General features: G+C 44.8%; 1 protein-coding gene across 1 annotated transcript in view; it reads left to right on the top strand.

Annotated features, from left to right (window-relative positions):
• The first annotated feature begins 5190 nt into the window (after positions 1–5190).
• Positions 5191–24146, top strand: part of fhod3a (formin homology 2 domain containing 3a) — a 66034-nt gene continuing 47078 nt past the window's right edge. Inside the window, 3 exon segments of the mRNA XM_029122846.2 lie at positions 5191–5903; positions 18684–18793; positions 20380–20447. Coding sequence (XP_028978679.2) covers positions 5739–5903; positions 18684–18793; positions 20380–20447 — 343 coding nt within the window. The 5' untranslated portion in view covers positions 5191–5738.

Consider the following 24146-nt stretch of genomic DNA (forward strand, 5'->3'; position numbering starts at 1 on the left):
CGTCTCTCCCTCTCTCTCTTCCCCTCCGTCCCTCCCTCTCTCTCTTCCCCTCGCTCTCTCCCTCTCTCTCCCCCCCTCCGTCTCTCCCTCTCTCTCTTCCCCTCCGTCCCTCCCTCTCTCTCTTCCCCTCGCTCTCTCCCTCTCTCTCTTCCCCTCCGTCCCTCCCTCTCTGTCTTCCATTCCTGTTTCTCTCCATTGATAGGATACTCATCTATTTGTCCAGTGACCTTGACAGCAGAAAGAAGAAAACGGTGTGTGTGTGTGTGTGTGGGGGGGGGGGGTGGGGGTGGGGGTGGGGGGGGTTTATTCAAGGTTGAGTTTATATCAGTTACCATCAACCAATTGTACAGCTGGAAAACCACACAACAACATTTTAACTTGCGGTTTCCTGTTAATAAATACAAAAAGGCCACTGATATGAATTAACTCTCATGTTAAAGCGGACAGTCTACACATTAACCCCATAGTCATTTTATAGTCCAAAGTCATCGAATGCAGAGCCAAAACATGTCATTGTGCAAATACCTTTGGAGTTCACCATAAAGTATCTCCTAAAATCAAAAAAACACAGAAACGTTCCTTTCAGTATTTCTTTTTACCGTCTTATACTATCAAAAGATGGACATATTCTATTAATTTAAAGGAATGAATTCTTGAATACCAGTTTTTTTTACTGAATGTGTTTCAAACATTAGCTTGTCATCAAGCCAAATACCAAGGTAGGGAACTTGTTCAATTTCAGTTGGGTCCAGGGTAATGAATTTAAAATGACTTAAATCTGAGTTGTGAGACCTATGAGACCTAACATCATGAATTTAATATTGTTGTGGCATCAACACATTTAAGTCATTTAAATCTAGCATATCAGAGAATCCTTACAACTGAAAAACCATTAAAGATGCCTAAACAAGATCAGGAAACAGAGAATGAATAGAATAGTTGTAGTTTTATAGAAATCAAGACGACAATTTTTATTCTTAAGACATGGTCACTGTGACTTGGTCCTCCCTGATCATACGCTTTACCAAGCCTGCTCTCTCACACCTCCAATCTCCATCCAACCTCCAATCAACTGAAGATGAGCTGGTTGGTTGATAAACTGGTGGTTCAGTCAGCATGTTTATCAGTTCTAATCCACCTTTTCCTATCAGTGCAAATTAAACGACTGCACACATTGTTCCTAATGCAGTTGTGTGGTGTCAAAACAAAAGTGATGTACCCTGATCTGACACGCTTGTTTTCTTCTTATTCCATGCATGACGCATCTGAGCAGCTGCCTGCCAGGGCAGTGAAACCATGAATGAATGGTTGCTTCTTTATGGGGGTAATTGGGTTTTATTGGTGTACTGAACCATACAGATAAGCATGGGGAGCACGCTGTGCTGATGCTGGATGAGTCTGTTAGAGGTAAACTGGGATGGAAGCCAAATGTTCAGCTACTGGGGCCACTAATCTGTTTCCCCCGTGGTCAGATCAGCTGCCCTCCTGTGGAGAATATTTGCAACTGTTTTCTGCTTGTCAGACCATTCTGGTCTGGTCCCAAAAGGCATTGTATTCCCTATGTAGTGCGCCACTTTTGAACAGAACTGCCCTGGTTAAAAGCAATGCACTGCATATGGATTGCATGACATACATTGTGATTAAACGGTGTCACGAGACACAGACCTCCAAACTGTACCTATAATTATTAAACAGCTGGAGACAGGGCTTTCTCCATTATGGAAGAAGGATCTGTTGACTAATTTCAGAGATGACAAATCTGTCTCAACACTTAAAGGGATACTTTAGGAGTTCTAACTCAGAGCTAGACAAACTGATGGATACTAAATAATAATCAGCTCATCTAAAAGCAGGGAAATCTACCTAACCACACTACAGCTGGCTTGTTAGTACTAAAAGATAATGTGCTCTTATGATCTTCACCAGAAGTGGACTGGCCTCCCTTTCAGAGTCTTGCTCCCCTGTAGGTTTCTTCCCAGATTCCAACCCAACTAGAGAGTTTTTTTTTTAGAGAGTTTTTTGCATCAGTTTCTTGTTGTTGCTTGCTTTTTGGGGTTATAGGCAGGGTATCTGTAAAAACACTTTGTGAAAACTGCTGATGTCAAAAGGTCTTTATAAAATACATTTGATTGAAAGAAGCTCCTTTATATGGTTCTAGGTTAAACCCTCTAAGGCTCCTGCATCCTGGTTTTCAAGCCACATCTGGTCTCCATGTCAGATTATGCTGATGTAAGTAAACATCACTCAATACGAGACACTGAAGTCATTGATTCCCTTTGACAGTGGTACTGCCCTATAAGAGACAGCAGGTGTGTGGAGCCCCCATGTGGAGCATTCAGAAAATGGAAGAAGGAAAACTGTTACACTAGCTTGCCAAATAATGATTCATTCCAATTCAAAGGTTTTACAACTTTTTGAAGATATCTTTTTGAAGAACACTTTGTAATGGAGAATTGTTTGTGTACAAATGGCCACTGTCTCCGAGAAACAGTTCAGAACAGATCTAAGGACCATAATGTCTTAACAAAGAAGACCGGGATCCCTGGTTTTACAGTGTCCTTAACTTCTCACCAGAGACACTGCTTTCAGGTGCCTGATAATTCCCACTGGAAGATGCAGTGGCATTTATATATGTAAACAATTGGCGGGGTTGTTCCCTTGTACCATTTCAAAATATAGGATACATACCAGTAAAGCTACAAAACTCCCTCTCGATACTGATGTGTTCCTTTAACACATCAACAAACAGCGTGGCTCCACAAAACACTTTTAACACCAGGTGTTGCAGTACACATACTGGAGAGAGAGAGACCTTCTTGTGTAATTGCTCTCCTTCTCTCTCACACACATGTAAAATTACCACTGTCACATTTAAAACCTAAATTAGGAATGCAACCAAGCTCAGAACCAATGTGCCTACAGGGCCATACAAGAACAGCAATGAGCTCAACACCACTGAAGGCCACAAGGAAGCGGAAAGACTTTTAGGCATACAGATCCATTCTATGACAACAACCTTAATAGATAAGCATGGACACACTGACACTCGTCACCATCTATATCAATCGATCCACCACGAAAATATGATCAATGCACGGACCAGCACCACAAAGGCAGGATGATAAAATACGCTTTCACTCACCAAGGCCACGTCCTCTCTGACTCGGATGTCGTCGTAGGTTTTGTTATGATAATTTTCAGCAGAGTGACGGTCTCAGAAAAAAGCCTCCTCTAGGTTGTTCTCATGGATGGATCTTAACAGAGACAGGGCTGTCTTACCAGTGTGAAGCTCAGTGTGGTGGTACAGAGTGGTCAGCTCAGACTTCAACTTTTCCTCAATTCCTAGAGACCATTGTTTCACCGCACAGTCAAGGTCAGATCTAGGGAATGACATGACACATTGTGGAAAGAGCGAGCTGTCAAGCATCTGGGCAGTGATCGTCTGTTCCATTGTGAACGTTGGCAGACCATTCATCAGTTCACTTGTATCAAACATCAACTTCTGGCATCAGGAAGAAAACAAATTCCAGCAGTTGCAGAAAGGCTTGTTTACAGGTATTTTTTTGACAGGCCGTATGCCTCACTTATGGTGGCCTCATCCCATCCTGGTTGTGTGCGTATGTCCTCCATACACAGGAGCAGCACAGCGCGGTTTTCCCAAACTGCATTGACTGTTCTACTTTTAGAGTTCCATCGTACTGCAGGTGGTTTTAGAATGCGTCTCTGTGTTGCCGCAACACGCTTTGGAGTGCCTGAGAAAAAGGTGGCAAAAGCAGTTAAATCTGCAAAAAACACCTTCAGGATGCTCCTTCTTGCTGAACAAAGTTGCTGCAAGGTCAGGTTCAGCTGGTGAGCATAGCAGTGACCAAACTGGGCATGTGGGTATGTCTCTTTTATTAGTGTCTGTACCCCTCAGACTTTTTCACTAATTACAGCTGCACCATCATAAGTCTGAGCGATAAGCTTTTCTCCCAGCTTCAGTGGTTCCAGCACACCCTTGATGCTATTAGAGAGGCTGAGTCCAGTTTTATCTTTGACTTTATCACAAACTCCAAAAACCTCTCTGTCACTGTTTTGTCAGGCAACATGTATCGCAACACAACCACCATTTGTGTCTCATCTGCCCGTATGGCAACAAATGATGTCTCGTCCACTTGCTTGGCTATCTCCTCCCTGTACACTTCATACATACAATCTAACAGTTAGTTTTGTACAGTGCTGGATGTCCCTTTGAAGATGGGCTGAACGTGATAGTCCCTCTGAAGTCTTGAATCGCCCTCACACATAGTATCGTAAATGCATCTGAATATTCCAGGATTCAGGGAGTCCACTGAGTGGTCGTGCCCCCACAGTGCGGTTTCACATTGTCCACACAGTTTAATACGTTATGATCCGACTGAGAACGTACCTGTTTTCCTCCACCTGTTTGTTATGCTGCTCAATGGAGCGCCTGTATGCACTGTCAACTTGGGCTGCGACATTTACACTTCCAAGTAAGCCCAAATGCTCAAGTATGAAATCCACTTTATTCCTTTTCTGAAGTTATCTGGCGTTGGTGAAGCTAACAAGCTAACTAAGACAATCTACCCTCCTCGCTCTTCTTGCCGACTAATGTTGGCGCCAGACAGACAGACAGCCAATCAAGTCTGAAATATGAAATGACGCTGTAGTGGGGCTACCGGCAGTCAGCACTTGGCATCAAATTTGTGTGATATACATTGATCACACTAACATTCTGAGCATGTGTATTAATATTTTCACATGTACAATGTACATTGCATTGTGAGAGAGGGGCTAGCCCCACATTCACGCTTAGCTTATGGCCTACTACTGCAAACACGAATCGGCAGAACTTAGTCTGAAGCAGCAAGGCAGGGACCAATGAACATGAAATAAAATCCTAACACAAATTATATGCAATTTAGGAAGATGATATATTCATTGATACTAAATAATAGGAAGTAATCTTCGAGAAATAAAAATAACATAATTTTGTTGCAGTTCTTTCTGTTGACAACAGGTGGGGCTGTGCCCCTAAGCCAATGAGAGTCATGACAGAGCTTTTAGCTGCAACATACTGTGCCCTACCATGACTGACGCACGGTATGGTGCATGGAACACTTCATGCCTGAAGGGGTCGCCATTCACTTTAAAACCAGAAACCCCACGCAGTAAATTATCACGCTCATGCAAAGGAGGATAGAGTTTGGGTGGGGATGAGGGGTCGCAAAGACATGGATTTTCTCTCCATGGCGACACGGGCTATCCCATGCAGACGAATATCTTTCTTCTTTCGTCGCTCTTCTTTTCCATCCCTCCCCCTCTCTTGTGTCATTGGCCACCTGCTGTGACAAGAGCCTACTACGCGCGTGTACCACGAGCCTCAACCGCCACACGCAGGGGACGGATAGTGACTGCACACTAACAAACCGACTACATCATACATGCTGAGTCTAGGCGCAGTCTGCCCTCGAACAGAAATCCTTATCTGTGCCAGTCCAACTGACTTTATATGAAGTCGCTAACTCGGATTTTTAAGCAGAGAGTGTGCCCTACCACAGAGCGGAGGTGTGTCTTGTGTCCAGCCGCTGCGCAAACTTGGCAACCTGCTGATTTTGTTGTTACGGGCACCAGGACACGGTGAGACGGTCCTCGCTCCCTCCTCGCTAGGCGACAGGGCTAATTAGTAACCCGGGCTAGCTGCCCCTCATGCGTGGAGTTTATTGCATGGACACACCATGGCTACATTTGTCTGCAGGGTTCAGTTTCTAGATGACACCGATCCATTCAACAGCACCAACTTCCCGGAGCCGACACGACCGCCGCATTACACGTTCCGAGAGGACATCCCGCTTATCAATCAGATAGCTGGGGTGCACCGGCTTCTCAGAGCCCCCCATAAGGTATGCAATGTTTTCATGTCATTTACATTTTAAGCAGAATTATTGCACATAAACTATATTCGTTTCCCATGGACTATTAATATGTAAGCCTGAACTTGCTAATGTGTCAACCACAGACCTGACCTGGCAGGCTATTTATAAGACCAACACCAGCTGATTGTTACAGGCGGAAGAGGGAACTTGCGTAGCAGCAAATACAAATAATTCAACATTTTGTAGCCTCCAGCAAAGCGACGTCAATGGGTGCCAACAAACATTCACACCGTTGACAAACACTGTTTCCTTTTTCTCTCCGGATTTTATTAACGTTGTAGCTACAGACGAGGTCTGTCTTTGCTTTAGTCGCCGGACGGGCCAGTTAGCTATTCGTGTGTACGGCGACAGGTGGACGCCAAGCATTAGTTTAGCTCAGCCACCCAGATATATCCAGGCCGTCTCATTCATTTAAAAGTGACAGTCACGTCATGATTGACGGGGTAATGCTATTGTGTGTACGTGTGTGTTTGCATTCGACATTTTAAAATAGGTTGTAAGATAGAGACACGGTTATAACTTTATTGATGTTTAGTTAACTTCAGGTTTACAGTTCAAGTATAACCTAAACCCTTCTCTACAATGTTACAATGTCATATCCTCCTGACACACACACACAAACACACACACCCACATACAAACAAACACACACCACACACACTTAAACACACATGCCCACACACATACAGTATTTAGACTAGACATTGTAATAACTCATAACTAGTCATATTAACTCACAGTATGTAACTAGACATACAAAGTAAGTCATGACGTGACACAAGTAAGTAAATTGGTGTAAGTCATATTTACGTAAAACGGGTGGGAGACACTGTAAATGAATGATCTCCTATCATATCTAACCAATGAAACCTCTGCTTTTGCAGAGCTGAACTCTGAGAACTCTGTCAATGGGCATGTGAAGGGACAGATGTGTAACATTTAACATTTTAGCTTCTGGAAGTTTATGGACAGTCAGTCTGGTTATGAACTGCGTCAGTCGGGTTATGAACTGCGTCAGTCTGGTTATGGACTGCGTCAGTCTGGTTATGGATTGCGTCACTGGTTATGGACTATGTCATTCTAGTTATGGATTGCGTCAGTCATTTTATGGACTGTGTCAGTCTGGTTATGAACTGCTTCAGACTGGTTATAGACTTTGTCAGTCTGGTTATAGACTTTGTCAGTCTGGTTATAGACTTTGTCAGTCTGGTTATAGACTTTGTCAGTCTGGTTTTGGACTGTCAGTCTGGTTATGGACCTTATCTATATGTCAGTGTATTTGTCAGTATGTCTTCCTGTATGTCTTCTTGTTTACCTCCTTCTGGCTGTCTCACTCGCTTTCCTCTTTTCCCTTTCTTTCTCCTCATCATGTTGTCAAAATCTCTCTGTCTTTCTCTTCTCTTCAACTCTCCTCCTTCTTGCTCTCTTGCTTTCTCTCTGTTTGTCTTCCTCCTACCATGTTATTATGGTACTGATGGCCGAGCAGTCTGATTGGCTGTTGCTGAGATCTGTAAAATGTAAAATATAGCTCAGTCTCCCAGAATGCCTGTGGGTTGGTTCTGGAACCTCTGGCTCTTTGGTTCTCCTCACTCTGACCCTTTGTGGTGTCCCTGTATGGCCTCTGTCTCCTCATGCGCTGCGCCGTCTCACCTCCCTCCCTCCATCACCTCCTCCCTGCTCTCTTCCTCCTCCCTCCACCCCTCCCCCACATCCTCCCTCACCTCTGCCTCCTTCCCTTTTGTCCTCCTCCCTCTCTTATCTCCTCTCTGTTCTCTTCCTCCTCCTCCCTCCCTCCCTTTCGTTCTCCTCCCTCCCTCACCTCCTCCCTGTTCTCTTTCCTCCTCCCACTCCTCCTCCCTCTCCTTCTTAATATTCATCTCCTTTTGACATCCTCCTTTTACTCTTCTCTCAGAATTGTGTGCGTGTGTGTGCATGGAGGCACATTTGTGTGTGTTTTCTGTTTTGTCTTGTTTGGTTGAGTGTGTGTAGATGTGTTTGTAGGCCAACAGAGAAGGCAAACCTGGTATCCAATCAAAGACAATGTGGTATGCACAACTAACGCAACTAACAAACTTAATCCCTGTGCTGACCAATCCCTCTGCCAGACAGACAGGCTAACAGACAGGCAGCCAGCCAGACAGCAGGAAGCCAGACAGACAGACAGACAGAAAGACAGGCAGAAATGCAGTGGGCTAGCACCACCCTTAGCCCAGCCTGGGACTAAGACAGCCGGGAGCGAAGAACAATTCAGTGTGAAAAGACCTGTTGGGTTCTTCTGACCTCAGGGTGTATACACAGTCTGGCCACTGGGCTGCAAATTCAAACGCATAATTTGACTTGACTAGAAACAGAATCGTTTTGCATGTTATGGTGATCTGTAAGTTAAACTTATATAGCATCGGCCAGAGTGTCTGGACTTAAGGATTCATGACTGAACATATCACAGTCCTTGTCTCAGAATCAATTCAGTCTACTTAGCCATGAATGCTGTTATAGATTCATGACAGAACATTTCACCCCCATCCTCTCAGAATCAATTCAGTCTGCATTATGACTTCAAGCATTTAATGTAGGGCTGGGCAATATGGGCCAAAACTTTCATCACAATATATTCCTGATTTTCCGTCAATATATTAATGACGATATATTTATTTGTCTGTGTCACAGGTGTCAAACCTCCACGGAGGGCAGAGTGTCTGCAGGTTTTCACTCTCACCTGTACTTAATTAATTTATTAAGTCACTAATTGGTTACTTTATACACTCACCTGGTTGTTGAGGTCTGAACTGTTTGGACACCCCTGGTCTATGTTGTCATTATTATCTTAAAATATACTTTACAACATTTTCCTTTTAAAATACTGTTATTATAGTTGTTTCCGACTAACAGAAGGGCTGGTGTGTTCAGCTGCATGCTGAGTCATGCTTTCAGTGTGTTTAACTGGATGAAAACGTTTTAGAGGCGGGAAAAAAGTTTGGTGGTATTGCCAGTTTTACTCAGGACCAGTTTTCAGCATATTTTGCAGACTCTTTTTTTCCTGCTCTTAATCACATATAGAAAACCTGAGCCAGTTGCATATTACACAAGTGGTAGGTCCCCTCTCGGTTACAATGTCTTAAAGTCACCTGCACACGGGTGGCGGTGAAGGTCTCATAGACTTTCAATTGGAGTAGGGCTTTGGGCGGCAAACCGCAAGCTGTTTTGCGAGCGGCGTGGTGCGCGGTGCTTGATCCCGTGAGTGATGCTGCTTTCTGTGCAGGCTTGTTCACGGGTGGAGGCGCCCACAGTTCAAATGTGTTGGAAACCAATGAACGGTGTTCGTCTTGTCAACCAATCAAACCCTCATTCACTGACAACACCGATATGAGAGGAAAAAATAGGATACGTATATCATTGTCGGATATCCCATTATTATACATTTTAACTTTGCGCTCTGCAGACAGGGACATAAACCAAAATAATTCAGCGTGAGGGAACTTTGGTACAATTGTGTGCTTATCAGGTTGGTATTAGACTGTATGCAGTAGGGAGAACAAGTATTTGATACACTGCCGATTTTGCAGGTTTTCCCACTTACAAAGAATGTAGAAATCTGTCATTTTTATCACAGGTACTCTTCAACTGTGAGTGACGGAATCTAAAACAAAAATGTAGAAAATCACATTGTATGATTTTTAAGTTATTTATAAGTATTTGATACATCAGAAAAGCAGAACTCAATATTTGGTACAGAAGCAATTACAGAGCAGGGATTTTGGCCCACTCCTCCATACAGACCTTCTCCAGATCCTTCAGGTTTCGGGGCTGTCGCTGGGCAATACGAACTTTCAGCTCCCTCCAAAGATGTTCTATTGGGTTCAGGTCTGGAGACTGGCTAGGCCACTCCAGGACCTTGAGATGCTTCTTACGGAGCCACTCCTTAGTTGCCCTGGCTGTGTGTTTCGGGTCGTTGTCATGCTGGAAGGCCCAGCCACAACCCATCTTCAATGCTCTTACTGAGTTGGCCAAGATCTCGTGATACATGGCCCCATCCATCCTCCCCTCAATACGGTGCAGTCATCCTTTCCCCTTTGCAGAAAAGCATCCCCAAAGAATGATGTTTCCACCTCCATGCTTCAAGGTTGGGATAGTGTTCTTGGGGTTGTACTCATCCTTGTTCTTCCTCCAAACACGGCGAGTGGAGTTTAGACCAAAAAGCTCTATTTTTGTCTCATCAGACCACATGACCTTCTCCCATTCCTCCTCTGGATCATCCAGATGGTCACTGGCAAACTTCAGACGGGCCTGGACATGCGCTGGCTTGAGCAGGGGGACCTTGGGTGCGCTGCAGGATTTTAATCCATGACGGCGTAGTGTGTTACTAATGGTTTTCTTTGAGACTGTGGTCCCAGCTCTCTTCAGGTCATTGACCAGGTCATTGACCAGGTCATTGACCAAGTCCTGCCATGTAGGTCTGGGCTGATCCCTCACCTTCCTCATGATCATTGATGCCCCGCGAGGTGAGATCTTGCATGGAGCTCCAGACCAAGGGAGATTGACCGTCATCTTGAACTTCTTCCATTTTCTAATAATTGCGCCAACAGTTGTTGCCTTCCCACCAAGCAGCTTGCCTATTGTCCTGTATCCCATCCCAGCCTTGTGCAGGTCCACAATTTTATGCCTGATGTCCTTACACAGCTCTCTGGCCAGTTCAAACAAGTGCAGTTAATACAGGTAATGAGTGGAGAACAGGAGGGCTTCTTAAAGAAAAACTAACAGGTCTGTGAGAGCCGGAATTCTTACTGGTTGGTAGGTGATCAAATACTGTATGTCATGCAATAAAATGCAAATTAATTATAAAAAAAATTCAAACAATGTGATTTTCTGGATTTTTGTTTTAGATTCTGTCTCTCACAGTTGAAGTGTACCTATGATAAAAATTACAGACCTCTACATGCTTTGTAAGTGGGAAACCCTCCAAAATCGGCAGTGTATCAAATACTTGTTCTCCCCACTGTATAATGGACGCAAATGAGGACAGATTTAATAATACCGTAGTTTATACTAGTTTGACTGGCTAGCTTCGCACCTGCACAACTAGTGAAGTTGTTAATTGAATGTCAGTTGTCATGTGTAATTTTATTTTTATTTTATAACAATATAGCCTTATAATTATAACAAGAATAATATTGCACACAGAGGAGAATTGCAAATGTTCTAGGTAAGCAGATTATTTGCAATTACATTACTTATTTAAAATTTTAAAAAAAATCCTTGGCTTTCATTTTTAGTCAATTTACAAAAACATACAACATCTGTAAACTTCTAGACCACAAACAAAAACCTAACTTCGCCAGAGCAGTGATGCTACTATGGTAACCAACGCAAACTCAGTCACTATAGCGATCAGGTACATCTCATTGGTATACATACGGTAGGCAGATTTTTCTTGCGGTGCAGTTGTCGCTTACCGCAGCCTGTCTGCAGGTTCCTTTAGGCTTTGGAAACAAGGGGTTGGCACGGTTAGTCAAATGAAAAAGTTAGTATTCGAGTAGGCCTTTAGGTGTGTGTATTCATTCTTCCATCCAATAAATGTGTGGATATATCTTCTAGTTTTGTAGATATATCTTCCGAATTTTGCGCGTCTACCACACGTCTTTCTTCATATGGGCGCTCGCTATCTTCTCACACGAACGGCCATTGAGCCAATGTTATTATGAGTGATAATTAGATTTTATCAAATTATCACACAGCCTTGTTTAATGTGTTTTGTTGTTTTTTATATCAACCAAACGGGAATATAAACTTACAAATAGAACTAGGACAGTCAGACATAATAAAGCCAGTGTTTTGTTTAACCAGGTAGACAGGTAGACAGGACAGAGCCTCTGTTTGGTTTAACCAGGTAGACAAGACAGAGCCTCTGTTTGGTTTAACCAGGTAGACAGGACAGAGCCTCTGTTTGGTTTAACCAGGTAGACAAGACAGAGCCTCTGTTTGGTTTAACCAGGTAGACAGGACAGAGCCTCTGTTTGGTTTAACCAGGTAGACAAGACAGAGCCTCTGTTTGGTTTAACCAGGTAGACAGGACAGAGCCTCTGTTTGGTTTAACCAGGTAGACAGGACAGAGCCTCTGTTTGGTTTAACCAGGTAGACAGGACAGAGCCTCTGTTTGGTTTAACCAGGTAGACAGGACAGAGCCTCTGTTTGGTTTAACCAGGTAGACAGGACAGAGCCTCTGTTTGGTTAAACCAGGTAGACAGGACAGAGCCTCTGTTTGGTTCAACCAGGTAGACAGTTCCAGGCACATAGGAAAAGGAGAGACGGTGCTCCTGTTGGAAGGAGAGACGGTGCTCCTGTTGGAAGGAGAGACGGTGCTCCTGTTGGAAGGAGAGACGGTGCTCCTGTTGGAAGGAGAGACGGTGCTCCTGTTGGAAGGAGAGACGGTGCTCCTGTTGGAAGGAGTGCTCCTGCTGGAAGGAGAGACGGTGCTCCTGTTGGAAGGAGAGACGGTGCTCCTGTTGGAAGGAGAGACGGTGCTCCTGTTGGAAGGAGTGCTCCTGTTGGAAGGAGTGCTCCTGCTGGAAGGAGAGACGGTGCTCCTGCTGGAAGGAGAGACGGTGCTCCTGCTGGAAGGAGAGACGGTGCTCCTGCTGGAAGGAGAGACGGTGCTCCTGTTAGAAGGAGAGACGGTGCTCCTGTTCCTCTACAGTGTTGTTGGAGGAAAGGGGTCCGGAATCTGCAAATTGACCACAACTAAGCACAACAATATATTGTATTTGAATATCTGATAATTGTATCCCTTGATAACATTTAGAAATATTCACACATTCACCCGTACTTTAGTTGTGGCGGCGATGGGAACTGATATTCTAAATTTGACTCGTTGTTGAATTCCAGGTGATTATTATTTTGTTTAGCGGGGCCACAAGCAATTACTTGCAGGCCGGTTTTAGCCGCCAGTTGCTGCCCAGCCTTACGCCACACTGCCCCGGTTGAAAGGCACTTTACTGGGTAGGGAATAGACTGCTTTACATGGTCAAACCTCTGGTGTCAGAGATTAATCCACTTTGTCCACAGGTGTGTAGGTCCAGTGAGTCTTTTTGGTTCCATTCCAAACAGCACCATCTCATCTACAAGGTCAACCAACCCAAATGGAAGTGTCTGGGACGCTAATCTACCTAGCCAATAAGGCATGAGGGGGTGTGGTCTATGTTCAGTATACCATGACAAAGGATGTTCTTATGCACAATGCAACACAGAGCACTTATCTGTGGTATATCGGCAACATACCACAAACCCCAGAAGTTTCTACTTTACTGTCACAGAGACTTCCATTCCGGTAGACATATTATAGATGGACATTTGAAATCCCTACCAACACGATTAGTCACAATCTCCAACCAAATAGACATGGATTGGTATCTAATTCCTGTCCTCTGGAAAATAGGGAAACCCCAAAGTTGGATTGCCTCTCTGGTTTGTTAGATTTTCAACAGAAAAACCAGGCTCATGTGCTGATTCAGGGTTAGGTGAGGGTTAGTGGTTTCATTCCACCAAGCTTCCAGGTTTTTCACTGCATCTTGCCAGACAGTCACCAAGAGGGCATTACAGTATTTCCATCTTCATGACCCATGTAGGGCTGCTGTTTTTATACCCTGTACTGTTTCAAGACAACCTACTGTCTTCCCACTCGAGTATAGATCGCTAGTGACCGCCGACCGAACACCCTGGGAGCCTTCCCCGTGCCCCCAACACTGGTATCTATAGTGACACACCCTCTGGCTATGGCAAGCTCACTGGGTCACATCAGGGCTAAAGATAGAGATGCTATGTATAGTCAGAGAGCCGTCTGTCTGTCTCTGGGAGGGAGAGTGACCCTGCAGGCTGGCCTCGAGACAATATCGCCGAACAGACTAAAGGACTGGGGGACGGAGGCCATGTTGGGTTTGATTCCAGCCTACTGCTCTTTTAGCACACTCTCTTCCCTGTCTTTCTATCAATAAAAGAAAAACCAAAAACAACAATCATTTTATATTTATATATGATACTGAATATTATATTTTGTGTAACAGCCTATTTTATATCTACTAGGACAGTGACCACTTTTGTTGTTTTGGCTCTGTACTCCAGGACATTGGATTGGAAATGAAACAATGATGGAATCATCATGGTGAACAGTGTAGGAATTACTGTCATATTTATACATATTACAGTCATATTATTATGGACAAGTTACAAGTAGTTTTGGATTGTTAATGCCTTTATATTGTTGAAATTACAGTCATATTTATACATCTGACATATTATTATGGAAGTAACCAGTAGTTTTGGATTGTTAATACCTTTTATAGCCCTTCAGGTACAGTGGGCCTTCAGTAAAACCAAACGTGTCATTCAGAACATTCACACAGAACATTCAAACAGAACCTTTACACAGAACGTTCATATGGAACATTATTTTTCAATCCAATTTGTGTTTTCTATGGTTCTGTATGGCAGGTCACCAGGCTATAGAATAGTGTTCTTTATGGTTCTGTATGGCAGGTCACCAGGCTATAGAATAGTGTTCTTTATGGTTCTGTATAACAGGTCACCAGGCTATAGAATAGTGTTCTTTATGGTTCTGTATGGCAGGTCACCAGGCTATAGAATAATGTTCTCTAACATACAAACACACGTTCATAGACACATTTGTTTTTTTATCCTCCTGGGAAACTGAAACATTTACCCCAACACACCCACAAACACACCCTCCAACACACCCTCCAACACACCCACAAACACATCCACAAACACACCCTCCAACACATCCACAAACACACCCTTCAACACACCCTTCAACACACCCTTCAACACATCCACAAACACACCCTCCAACACACCCACAAACACACCCACAAACACACCCACAAACACACCCACAAACACACCCTTCAACACACCCACAAACACACCCTCAAACACACCCACAAACACACCCTTCAACACACCCACAAACACACCCTCCAACACACCCACAAACACACCCTCCAACACACCCACAAACACACCCTTCAACACATCCACAAACACACCCTCCAACACACCCACAAACACATCCACAAACACACCCTTCAACACACCCACAAACACACCCTCCAACACATCCACAAACACACCCTCCAACACATCCACAAACACACGCACAAACACACCCTTCAACACACCCACAAACACACCCTCCAACACATCCACAAACACATCCACAAACACATCCACAAACACACCCTCCAACACATCCACAAACACACCCACAAACACACCCTTCAACACACCCACAAACACACCCACAAACACACCCTTCAACACACCCACAAACACACCCACAAACACACCCACAAACACACCCACAAACACACCCACAAACACACCCACAAACACACCCTTCAACACATCCTCCAACACATCCACAAACAAACAAACCCTCCAACACACCCACAAACACACCCTCCAACACACCCACAAACAAACCCTCCAACACACCCACAAACACACCCTCCAACATCTCCAGGTTTCCTTTCCCTCCTACAGCTGGCTCTAAAAGCCCTTCTTAAAAAACTATAAAACCTGAGGCCAAATGTGAACATGAGTGGTGAGATCTCTCTCTTTATATATTTCCATCTCTCTCTCTCCTCTGTTTTTACCTCCATCCATCCCTCAATGTAGCTGAACTGAAATCTGTCTGTCTGTATGTGTTGGTTTATTCTAGTTTTCTGTCTGTCTGTATGTTTTGGTTTATTCTATTTTTCTGTTCTCTCCTTTCATCTTTCATCCTTTCTTTCTTTTGCTCTTCCATTCTCCTCGATGTTCAGATTTAATGTTCTGTACAGCCTTTATTACACCAATAACTGCTAGGATAATTCCAGCTTATGCCACAGACTGGATTCCCCCGGCTCTCCAGACTGGCTGTACATATCCAGAAGCTGTAGTTCCTGCCCACCCCATAAAACAGGCTTCATTTTATTGGCGACAGTTGTTTTCAAAATGGGTGTGAAGCAGATGTGTGAACGTGGAGGATAAACAGAGCGATGAGACAGATGTAATTCCTGTGGTGGGTCTTGCAGCCTGGGTACCTCACAAAGTGGGTGTGTTTACCCAGAAGCCACCACTTTCTACCTCAGTCATCCACTCCAACACTGGTAGTAAAAAACAGAAAATTCTGCATAGTCAACTTCAACTTCTACTCTACAGGTGTCATATTTTGAGTATTGGTAATATACAGTATGTACCATTTGAAAAGCAAACAGGAGTGAGGAGGCAAAACACGTGTATTTTATTTCTTATGGGATTCACATTCAACTGTAGGTCATAACAGAATGGCAGCAGCATAAAACAAAACATGGCAATTTCTCCTGAGGTTACCTGGGGGTTTTTCTTTGTATCCCGAACAATTCTTCTGGCAGTTTTGGCAGAAATCTTTCTTGGTCTACCTGACCTCGGCTTGGTATCTAGAGATCCCTGAATGTTCCACTTCTTAATAAGTGATTGAACAGTACTAACTGGCATTTGCAAGGCTTTGGATATATTTTTATATCCTTTTCTTTATGAATTTCCATTACCTTGTTACACAGGTCTTTTGACAGTTCTTTTCTGCTCCCCATGGCTCAGTGTCTAGCCTGCTCAGCGCATCCATGTGAGAGCCAACAAACTCATTGACTATTTACACTCACATAAAAGAATTATTAGGAACACCTGAGCCCTCCCGTGGGCTCACCACTCACAGGAGGGACCATAAGGGGCCGGTGCGAAGAGGATCGGGCGGCAGTCGAAGGCAGGGGCCTAGACAACCCGATCTCTGGACACAGAAACTAGCTCTAGGGACGTGGAATGTCACCTCGCTGGCGGGGAAGGAGCCTGAGCTAGTGCGTGAGGTTGAGAGGTTCCGATTAGAGGTAGTCGGGATCACCTCTACGCACGGCTTGGGCTCTGGAACCACACTCCTTGAGAGAGGATGGACTCTTCACCACTCTGGAGTTGCCCATGGTGAGAGGCGGCGGGCTGGTGTGGGTTTGCTTATAGCTCCCCAGCTCTGCCGCCATGTGTTGGAGTTTACCCCGGTGAACGAGCGGGTCGTTTCCCTGCGCCTACGGGTCGGGGATAGGTCTCTCACTGTTGTTTGTGCCTACGGGCCGAACGGCAGTGCAGAGTACCCGACCTTCTTGGAGTCTCTGGGAGGGGTGCTGGAAAGTGCTCCGACTGGGGACTCTATTGTTCTACTGGGGGACTTCAACGCCCACGTGGGCAACGACAGTGACACCTGGAGGGGCGTGATTGGGAGGAACGGCCCCCCTGATCTGAACCCGAGTGGTGTTCAGTTATTGGACTTCTGTGCTAGTCACAGTTTGTCCATAACGAACACCATGTTCAAGCATAAGGGTGTCCATCAGTGCACGTGGCACCAGGACACCCTAGGCCGCAGGTCGATGATCGACTTTGTTGTCGTCTCATCTGACCTGCGGCCGTATGTCTTGGACACTCGGGTGAAGAGAGGGGCGGAGCTGTCAACTGATCACCACCTGGTGGTGAGTTGGATCCGATGGCGGGGGAGAAAGCTGGACAGACTCGGCAGGCCCAAGCGAACTGTAAGGGTCTGCTGGGAACGTCTGGCCGAGTCTCCTGTCAGAGAGATCTTTAACTCCCACCTCCGGCAGAGCTTCGACTGGATCCCGAGGGAGGTTGGAGATATTGAGTCCGAAGCTCGGTCACCCGGGAGGAGCTCAGAGTAGAGCCCCTGCTCCTCCACATCGAGAGGGGTCAGCTGAGGTGGCTTGGGCATCTTTTTCGGATGCCTCCGGAACGCCTTCCTGGGAAGGTGTTCCGGTCCCGTCCCACCGGGAGGAGACCCCGGGGAAGACCTAGGACTCGCTGGAGGGACTATGTCTCCCGGCTGGCCTGGGAACGCCTCGGTGTCCCCCCGGAAGAGCTAGAGGAAGTGTCTGGGGAGAGGGAAGTCTGGGCATCCCTGCTTAGACTGCTGCCCCCGCGACCCGGCCCCGGATAAGCGGAAGAAGATGGTATGGTATGGTAGGAACACCTGTTCAATTTCTCATTAATGCAATTATCTAATCAACCAATCACATGGCAGTTGCTTCAATGCATTTAGGGGTGTGGTCCTGGTCAAGACAATCTCCTGAACTCCAAACTGAATGTAAGCAATTTTGAGTGTGGCATGGTTGTTGGTGCCAGACGGGCCGGTCTGAGTATTTCACAATCTGCTCAGTTACTGGGATTTTCACACACAACCGTTTCTAGGGTTTACAAAGAATGGTGTGAAAAGGGAAAAACATCCAGTATACGGCAGTCCTGTGGGGGAAAATGCCTTGTTGATGCTAGAGGTCAGAGGAGAATGGGCCGACTGATTCAAGCTGATAGAAGAGCAACTTTGACTGAAATAACCACTCGTTACAACCGAGGTATGCAGCAAAGCATTTGTGAAGCCACAACATGCACAACCTTGAGGTGGATGGGCTACAACAGCAGAAGACCCCACCGGGTACCACTCATCTCCACTACAAATAGGAAAAAGAGGCTACAATTTGCACGAGCTAAGTTGCCAGTGTATGCCAACTTATGAGCACAGTTGTATAACATAGTAAAGCCTCTGTCTTTTCCTGTAGCTTGACGCCTGTTGTAACATGGTTCTTTATCTCCTTTCTCTTTTTTTCTCTCTTCTTCTTTCTCACTTTCCCCCCATTCCTGTCTCATTTCCTGTCTCATTTCCTGTAGCTTGATGACTGTGCTTTGCAGCTGTCCCATAATGGCACTTACCTGGATCTGGAGTCTTCCTTGGCTGAGCAGAGAGATGAGCTGGAGGGCTTCCAGGAGGACATGGCAGGGTAACTATCATTCTGCAGTCTGTCCCTTTGGTTTTCATTCCCTCTCCCTGTCACTCAGTTAAATTCAAAAGGGGTTTGTTAGCATGGAAATTATGTTGCCAAAGCAAGTGGAAACGAGATAAAATAATTTATTGAAAGTCAAAATCACCAGTCACTTTGTGCTAAGTTCCTTTCTTGACAGAAAATATGTCTACTTTGCACAATAATATTGCTAATATCTAATGTCACTATGGCTGAAGACAATTTAATAATCTTCCAGAACAACTAATTGATAGCCTAATTTAGGATATCGGTTGGAATTTTTAATCAAAAAACATTCTGAGAACCTAAAGGGGAACTATTTGCTTTGTAATGAACTTCTTGTCTCCATCAGTGGATGTTAATGTGACTATATCCCTCCACGAAAATCCCTTTCGATACTCTTTAATCTGAGAGTGTAGGTGGGTGTGGTCTCCTTCGTTGTCTGAAGCCCATCATCAGCTGTTGGGGTTAGGGTTAGACGTGGAGCATCCACCCATGGGGTTAGACATGGAGCACCCACCCATGGGGTTAGACATGGAGCATCCACCCATGGGGTTAGGGTTAGACATGGAGCACCCACCCATGGGGTTAGGGTTAGACATGGAGCACCCACCCATGGGGTTAGGGTTAGACATGGAGCACCCACCCATGGGGTTAGACATGGAGCATCCACCCATGGGGTTAGGGTTAGACATGGAGCATCCACCCATGGGGTTAGGGTTAGACATGGAGCACCCACCCATGGGGTTAGGGTTAGACATGGAGCACCCACCCATGGGGTTAGGGTTAGACATGGAGCACCCACCCATGGGGTTAGGGTTAGACATGGAGCATCCACCCATGGGGTTAGGGTTAGACATGGAGCACCCACCCATGGGGTGTTAACAGTCAGCATGGTGGAGGTGATGGTGCCAATCAGAAAGTCAGGGTTAGGGTGTGCAGTTAGGGTTAGGGTTAGTCAGTTGTGCAGGGCTGAGTCCAGCCCCAAGTTTTCCGAACTTTTGAAGGATCTTGGGTCAACTGACTGGCGAGGTTGGATGTGAATGTAAGCTGGTGGATCTGCTCTGAGGAGACTAGGGTTAGACATGTAAGCTGGTGGATCTGCTCTGAGGAGACTAGGGTTAGACATGTAAGCTGGTGGATCTGCTCTGAGGAGACTAGGGTTAGACATGTAAGCTGGTGGATCTGCTCTGAGGAGACTAGGGTTAGACATGTAAGCTGGTGGATCTGCTCTGAGGAGACTAGGGTTAGACATGTAAGCTGGTGGATCTGCTCTGAGGAGACTAGGGTTAGACATGTAAGCTGGTGGATCTGCTCTGAGGAGACTAGGACTGTTGCCCCATTGGTATTGTTCACAAAAAACCTTGTGGAATTCAAATTCTGCTTCCTACCTTCTTCTCCTCTCTCTTTCTCTCTTCTCCTCGCTTTCTCTCTCTTCTTTTCCTTTCTCCCCCTCTTCTTTCTCTCTTCTCCTCTCTTCCTCTCTCTTCCCCTCTTCTCTTCCTCTCTTCTCCTCTCTTGTTCTCTTCCTCTCTTCCCCTCTCTATCTTTCTATCTTTCTCTAGGACTAGAGGGAAGAAGCATAGTCTTGTCTTGCGGACTCAGTTGACTGTCCGGGTACACGCATGTATTGGTGAGTACAGTATGACATGTTTACATACGTGTTTAGCATTTCACCCAAGGAACACAACGGCCCGGAAACATTCCTGAAGGAACCTACATCAACTTAAAATTAAGTTTCCAAGTGTTTTACACACCTGTTTAGGTTTACATTTGTTTTACACACCTGTTCAGGTTTACATGTGTTTTACACACCTGTTCAGGTTTACATGTGTTTTACACACCTGTTCAGATTTACATGTGTTTTACACACCTGTTCAGGTTTACATGTGTTTTACACACCTGTTTAGGTTTACATGTGTTTTACACACCTGTTTAGGTTTACATGTGTTTTACACACCTGTTCAGGTTTACAAGTGTTTTACACACCTGTTCAGGTTTACATGTGTTTTACACACCTGTTCAGGTTTACATGTGTTTTACACACCTGTTCAGGTTTACATGTGTTTTACACACCTGTTCAGGTTTACATGTGTTTTACACACCTGTTCAGGTTTTCCATGTGTTTTACACGCCTGTAGAAGTTTTACACGACTGTTCAGTTATACATGTTTTTTTAAATGCCTGTTCTGGATTTACGTGTTATACACGTCTGTAGAGGTTTTACATGACTGTTCAGGTTTTATATGTTTTTTACAGGCCTGTTTTGGTTTTACTGGGTTCTGTCAAAATGCACGTGTTGTGTACCACTGGCGCTGGTAAAGCTATTACAGTGGGATGTCCTGAAGTCTCTTAGTTTACAAAGAGTTGGTGAGTGAGTGAGTGAGTGAATGAATGAGTGAGAGAGAGAAATAGACAAAGAAAGTGAGGTGAGGGGTTAGGGAAAGAGAAAGGGGGAAGGGAGATATGACATGGAGAACATGAGTCAGCTCTGAGTCTGTCACAGATCCTGTTAAATTCCTTATTCTCATCTATCCTCATGATTGTCTGTCTGCCTGTATCCTCCTGTCTGTCTCTGCTCTCTGTCTGTCTGCCTGTATCCTTCCATCTGTCTGTCCCTCTCTTTTCTCCCTCAACATTCACACTCTCCGCCTGCTAGAGCTACAAAGAGGCACTCTCTCATTAATTTACGAGAGCCAACGAATCACAGCCACAGCGGGCAGAGCTACTCTCTGAGACAAAATCTCCCTGCGACAATTGAGAGTTGAGAAATGTTCAACTTTATGCTAATTTCCATCGAGTGGGAAGTGACGGAGTTGGGCGAATACCAATGGCAGGGCAGATGTTCTCTGCATCTTGAAGTCCCTTCTCTTTTCTATTCGCTAGCTAAATAAAATTACGAGAGAGAAACTTATATTTGCGGTGTCTGGTTTCCCCATTATTTATGATGCTTGTCTGTCTTCATACAGAGATAGAATTTTAAAAAACGGATGCATGGAACTTTCAGAGGTCGTTGGGACCACGGGTGAATGAAACATGCATAACTTAAAACAAAGTAAATTGCTATTTGAACATAGGTTAATCATTGACTTGGCATCGTCATAATATGTTTTTAGTAGTGGAGTCACGCAAATACTAAATACTTATTAATATTTGAAATGACGTATGTTTTCCCCTTTACTGGTTGACTGATTGTCGGCAGCATAAATTAGGAAGACGCCCTGCCTGAGCGGGCAGTGTGCACACTAGGTTCGGCTCAGCAACAGCTCGCCAGAGATCGAGTGACCTGCGAGTTGAGCGAATGGACGGTGTGTACATACGGTCACCGCCTTTGTTCTTTTAAACTTGTCTGATTTGTTTTTGAATTATTTGTGTGTGTGTGTATGATCTGTGTCCATAATGTTATCATACATTCGGCAAGAGGTTAGGAAGTGCAGCTCGGTTTCCACTTTGTGTCTTGTCACTTTCTTTCAGGAGCCAGCTCTGCCACCCAAAAGCAAGACCATGCTTATTGATTCAAAACTTATTTACGGTTTTAATTAATTTTGGATCAGTCTGTCAGTCTCTCTCCCTCTATCTCTGTTTCAGTCTCTCGACTCTCTCCTTCTCTGTCTGTCTGTCTATCTATCGATCTGTCTGTCTGTATCGCTCCACCGCCACCTCTCTGTCTGTCTACCCCCTCCTCTCTCTGTCTCTCTATCCCCCTCCCTGCCCTAAATCCCCCTCCCTGCATTGTCAACATGTTTACTGCCAGTAATAGTTGCGCTAAATCTGGACTCCGGAATCGTTGCCTATGATTGGCTGTCTAGGATCGGAGGTTTGAAGGGAGTGGGGCACAGGTGTGACCTGATCCTGGGGGGTGGGGGCTAAGGATTACCATAGCAATCACGTGAGACTGGCAGGATGTATTCAAGCTGTATTGAGGCTTTCAGGATTCAATACTTTATTGCCATGCAACTAAGTTGCTAGGAATGTGGTGCAGTGTGCTCATTAAAAACAGTAACACATAAACATGTGTAACACAAGTAACCTCCCTGTCCCCCATCCCTCCATACACACGCACATATCGTCATACCATTGTAGGTATATTTAAGAAGATGATAAGATAAAAAGTCTGCAGCATTCTTTAGCCGCAATCATCCATATTATAAACAGCCAAGTGGCGGCACACCTGATGAGCGAAGCTGTCACCAACTCATATCCCAAGAAAAATATAAGTAGATTGCCAGTACTGTAAGACTCTGCTGGTCAGATTCATTTAGTAGATGGAGAGTCTTACAGCAGGTACTATTGAGAAAATAGTACCTTCCCTGAGGGGAGGGTTACCAGTAAGGGATTAGAGAGATGCGCGGGGTCCTTTAAAATGTTCAGGCCTTTGCGCTGAATGCCAGTCAAATAGATGTCTGATATGGAGGTGAGTTTACTGTTAATGAACTACTCTATGCCGCTGCTTCTTCTATTGAGTTGTGGAGTTACCATCCCAAACAGTTATGGGAGAGTTAAGTACACTTTCTAAGGCAGCTCTGTAGAATTGCAGAAGTCCCTCTCTAGAAACACCAAATCTTTCAATCAATCAAAATTGATTGATTTTTTTGATTGAATCTTTCAAGTTGGCGCAAGAAAAATTGTCTCTGGTGGGCTTTTTTGATGATAAACACCATTTATGGTCAGCAGTAGTCCTTAAAGGCTTTCAGTAGTAGTACTTGAGGCTATATACTTTCAGTAGTAGTTCTGTAGGCTGCAGGCTTTCAGAAGTAGTCCTGTAGTCCTGTAGGCTTTCAGTAGTAGTCCTGTAGTCGTAGGCTTTCAGTAGTAGTCCTGTAGGCTTTCAGTAGTAGTCCTGTAGGCTTTCAGTAGTAGTCCTGTAGGCTTTCAGTTGTATTCCTGTAGGCTTTCAGTAGTAGTCCTGTAGGCTGTAGGCTTTCAGTTGTATTCCTGTAGGCTTTCAGTAGTAGTCCTTTAGGCTGTATACTTTCAGTAGTAGTCTGTAGGCTTTCAGTAGTAGTCCTGTAGTCTGTAGGCTTTCAGTACTAGTCCTGTAGGCTTTCAGTACTAGTCCTGTAGTCTGTAGACTTACAGTACAAGTCCTGTAGGCTTTCAGTGGTATCAATGAAGGTTTTCTGTAGTTGTCTTGTAGGCTTTCAGTAGTAGTCCTGTAGGCTGTAGGCTTTCAGCAGTATTCATGTAGGCTTTCAGTAGTAGTCCTGTAGGCTTTCAGTAGTAGTCCTGTAGTCTGTAGGCTTACAGGAGTAGTCCTGTAGACTTTGAGTAGTAGTCCTGTAGTGATTTAGGATGATCATCACAATACATTGGCACAACTTCAGAGGTCATT

This window comes from Esox lucius, chromosome 10 (genome assembly GCF_011004845.1).
Source record: "Esox lucius isolate fEsoLuc1 chromosome 10, fEsoLuc1.pri, whole genome shotgun sequence".
NCBI lineage: Eukaryota > Metazoa > Chordata > Actinopteri > Esociformes > Esocidae > Esox > Esox lucius.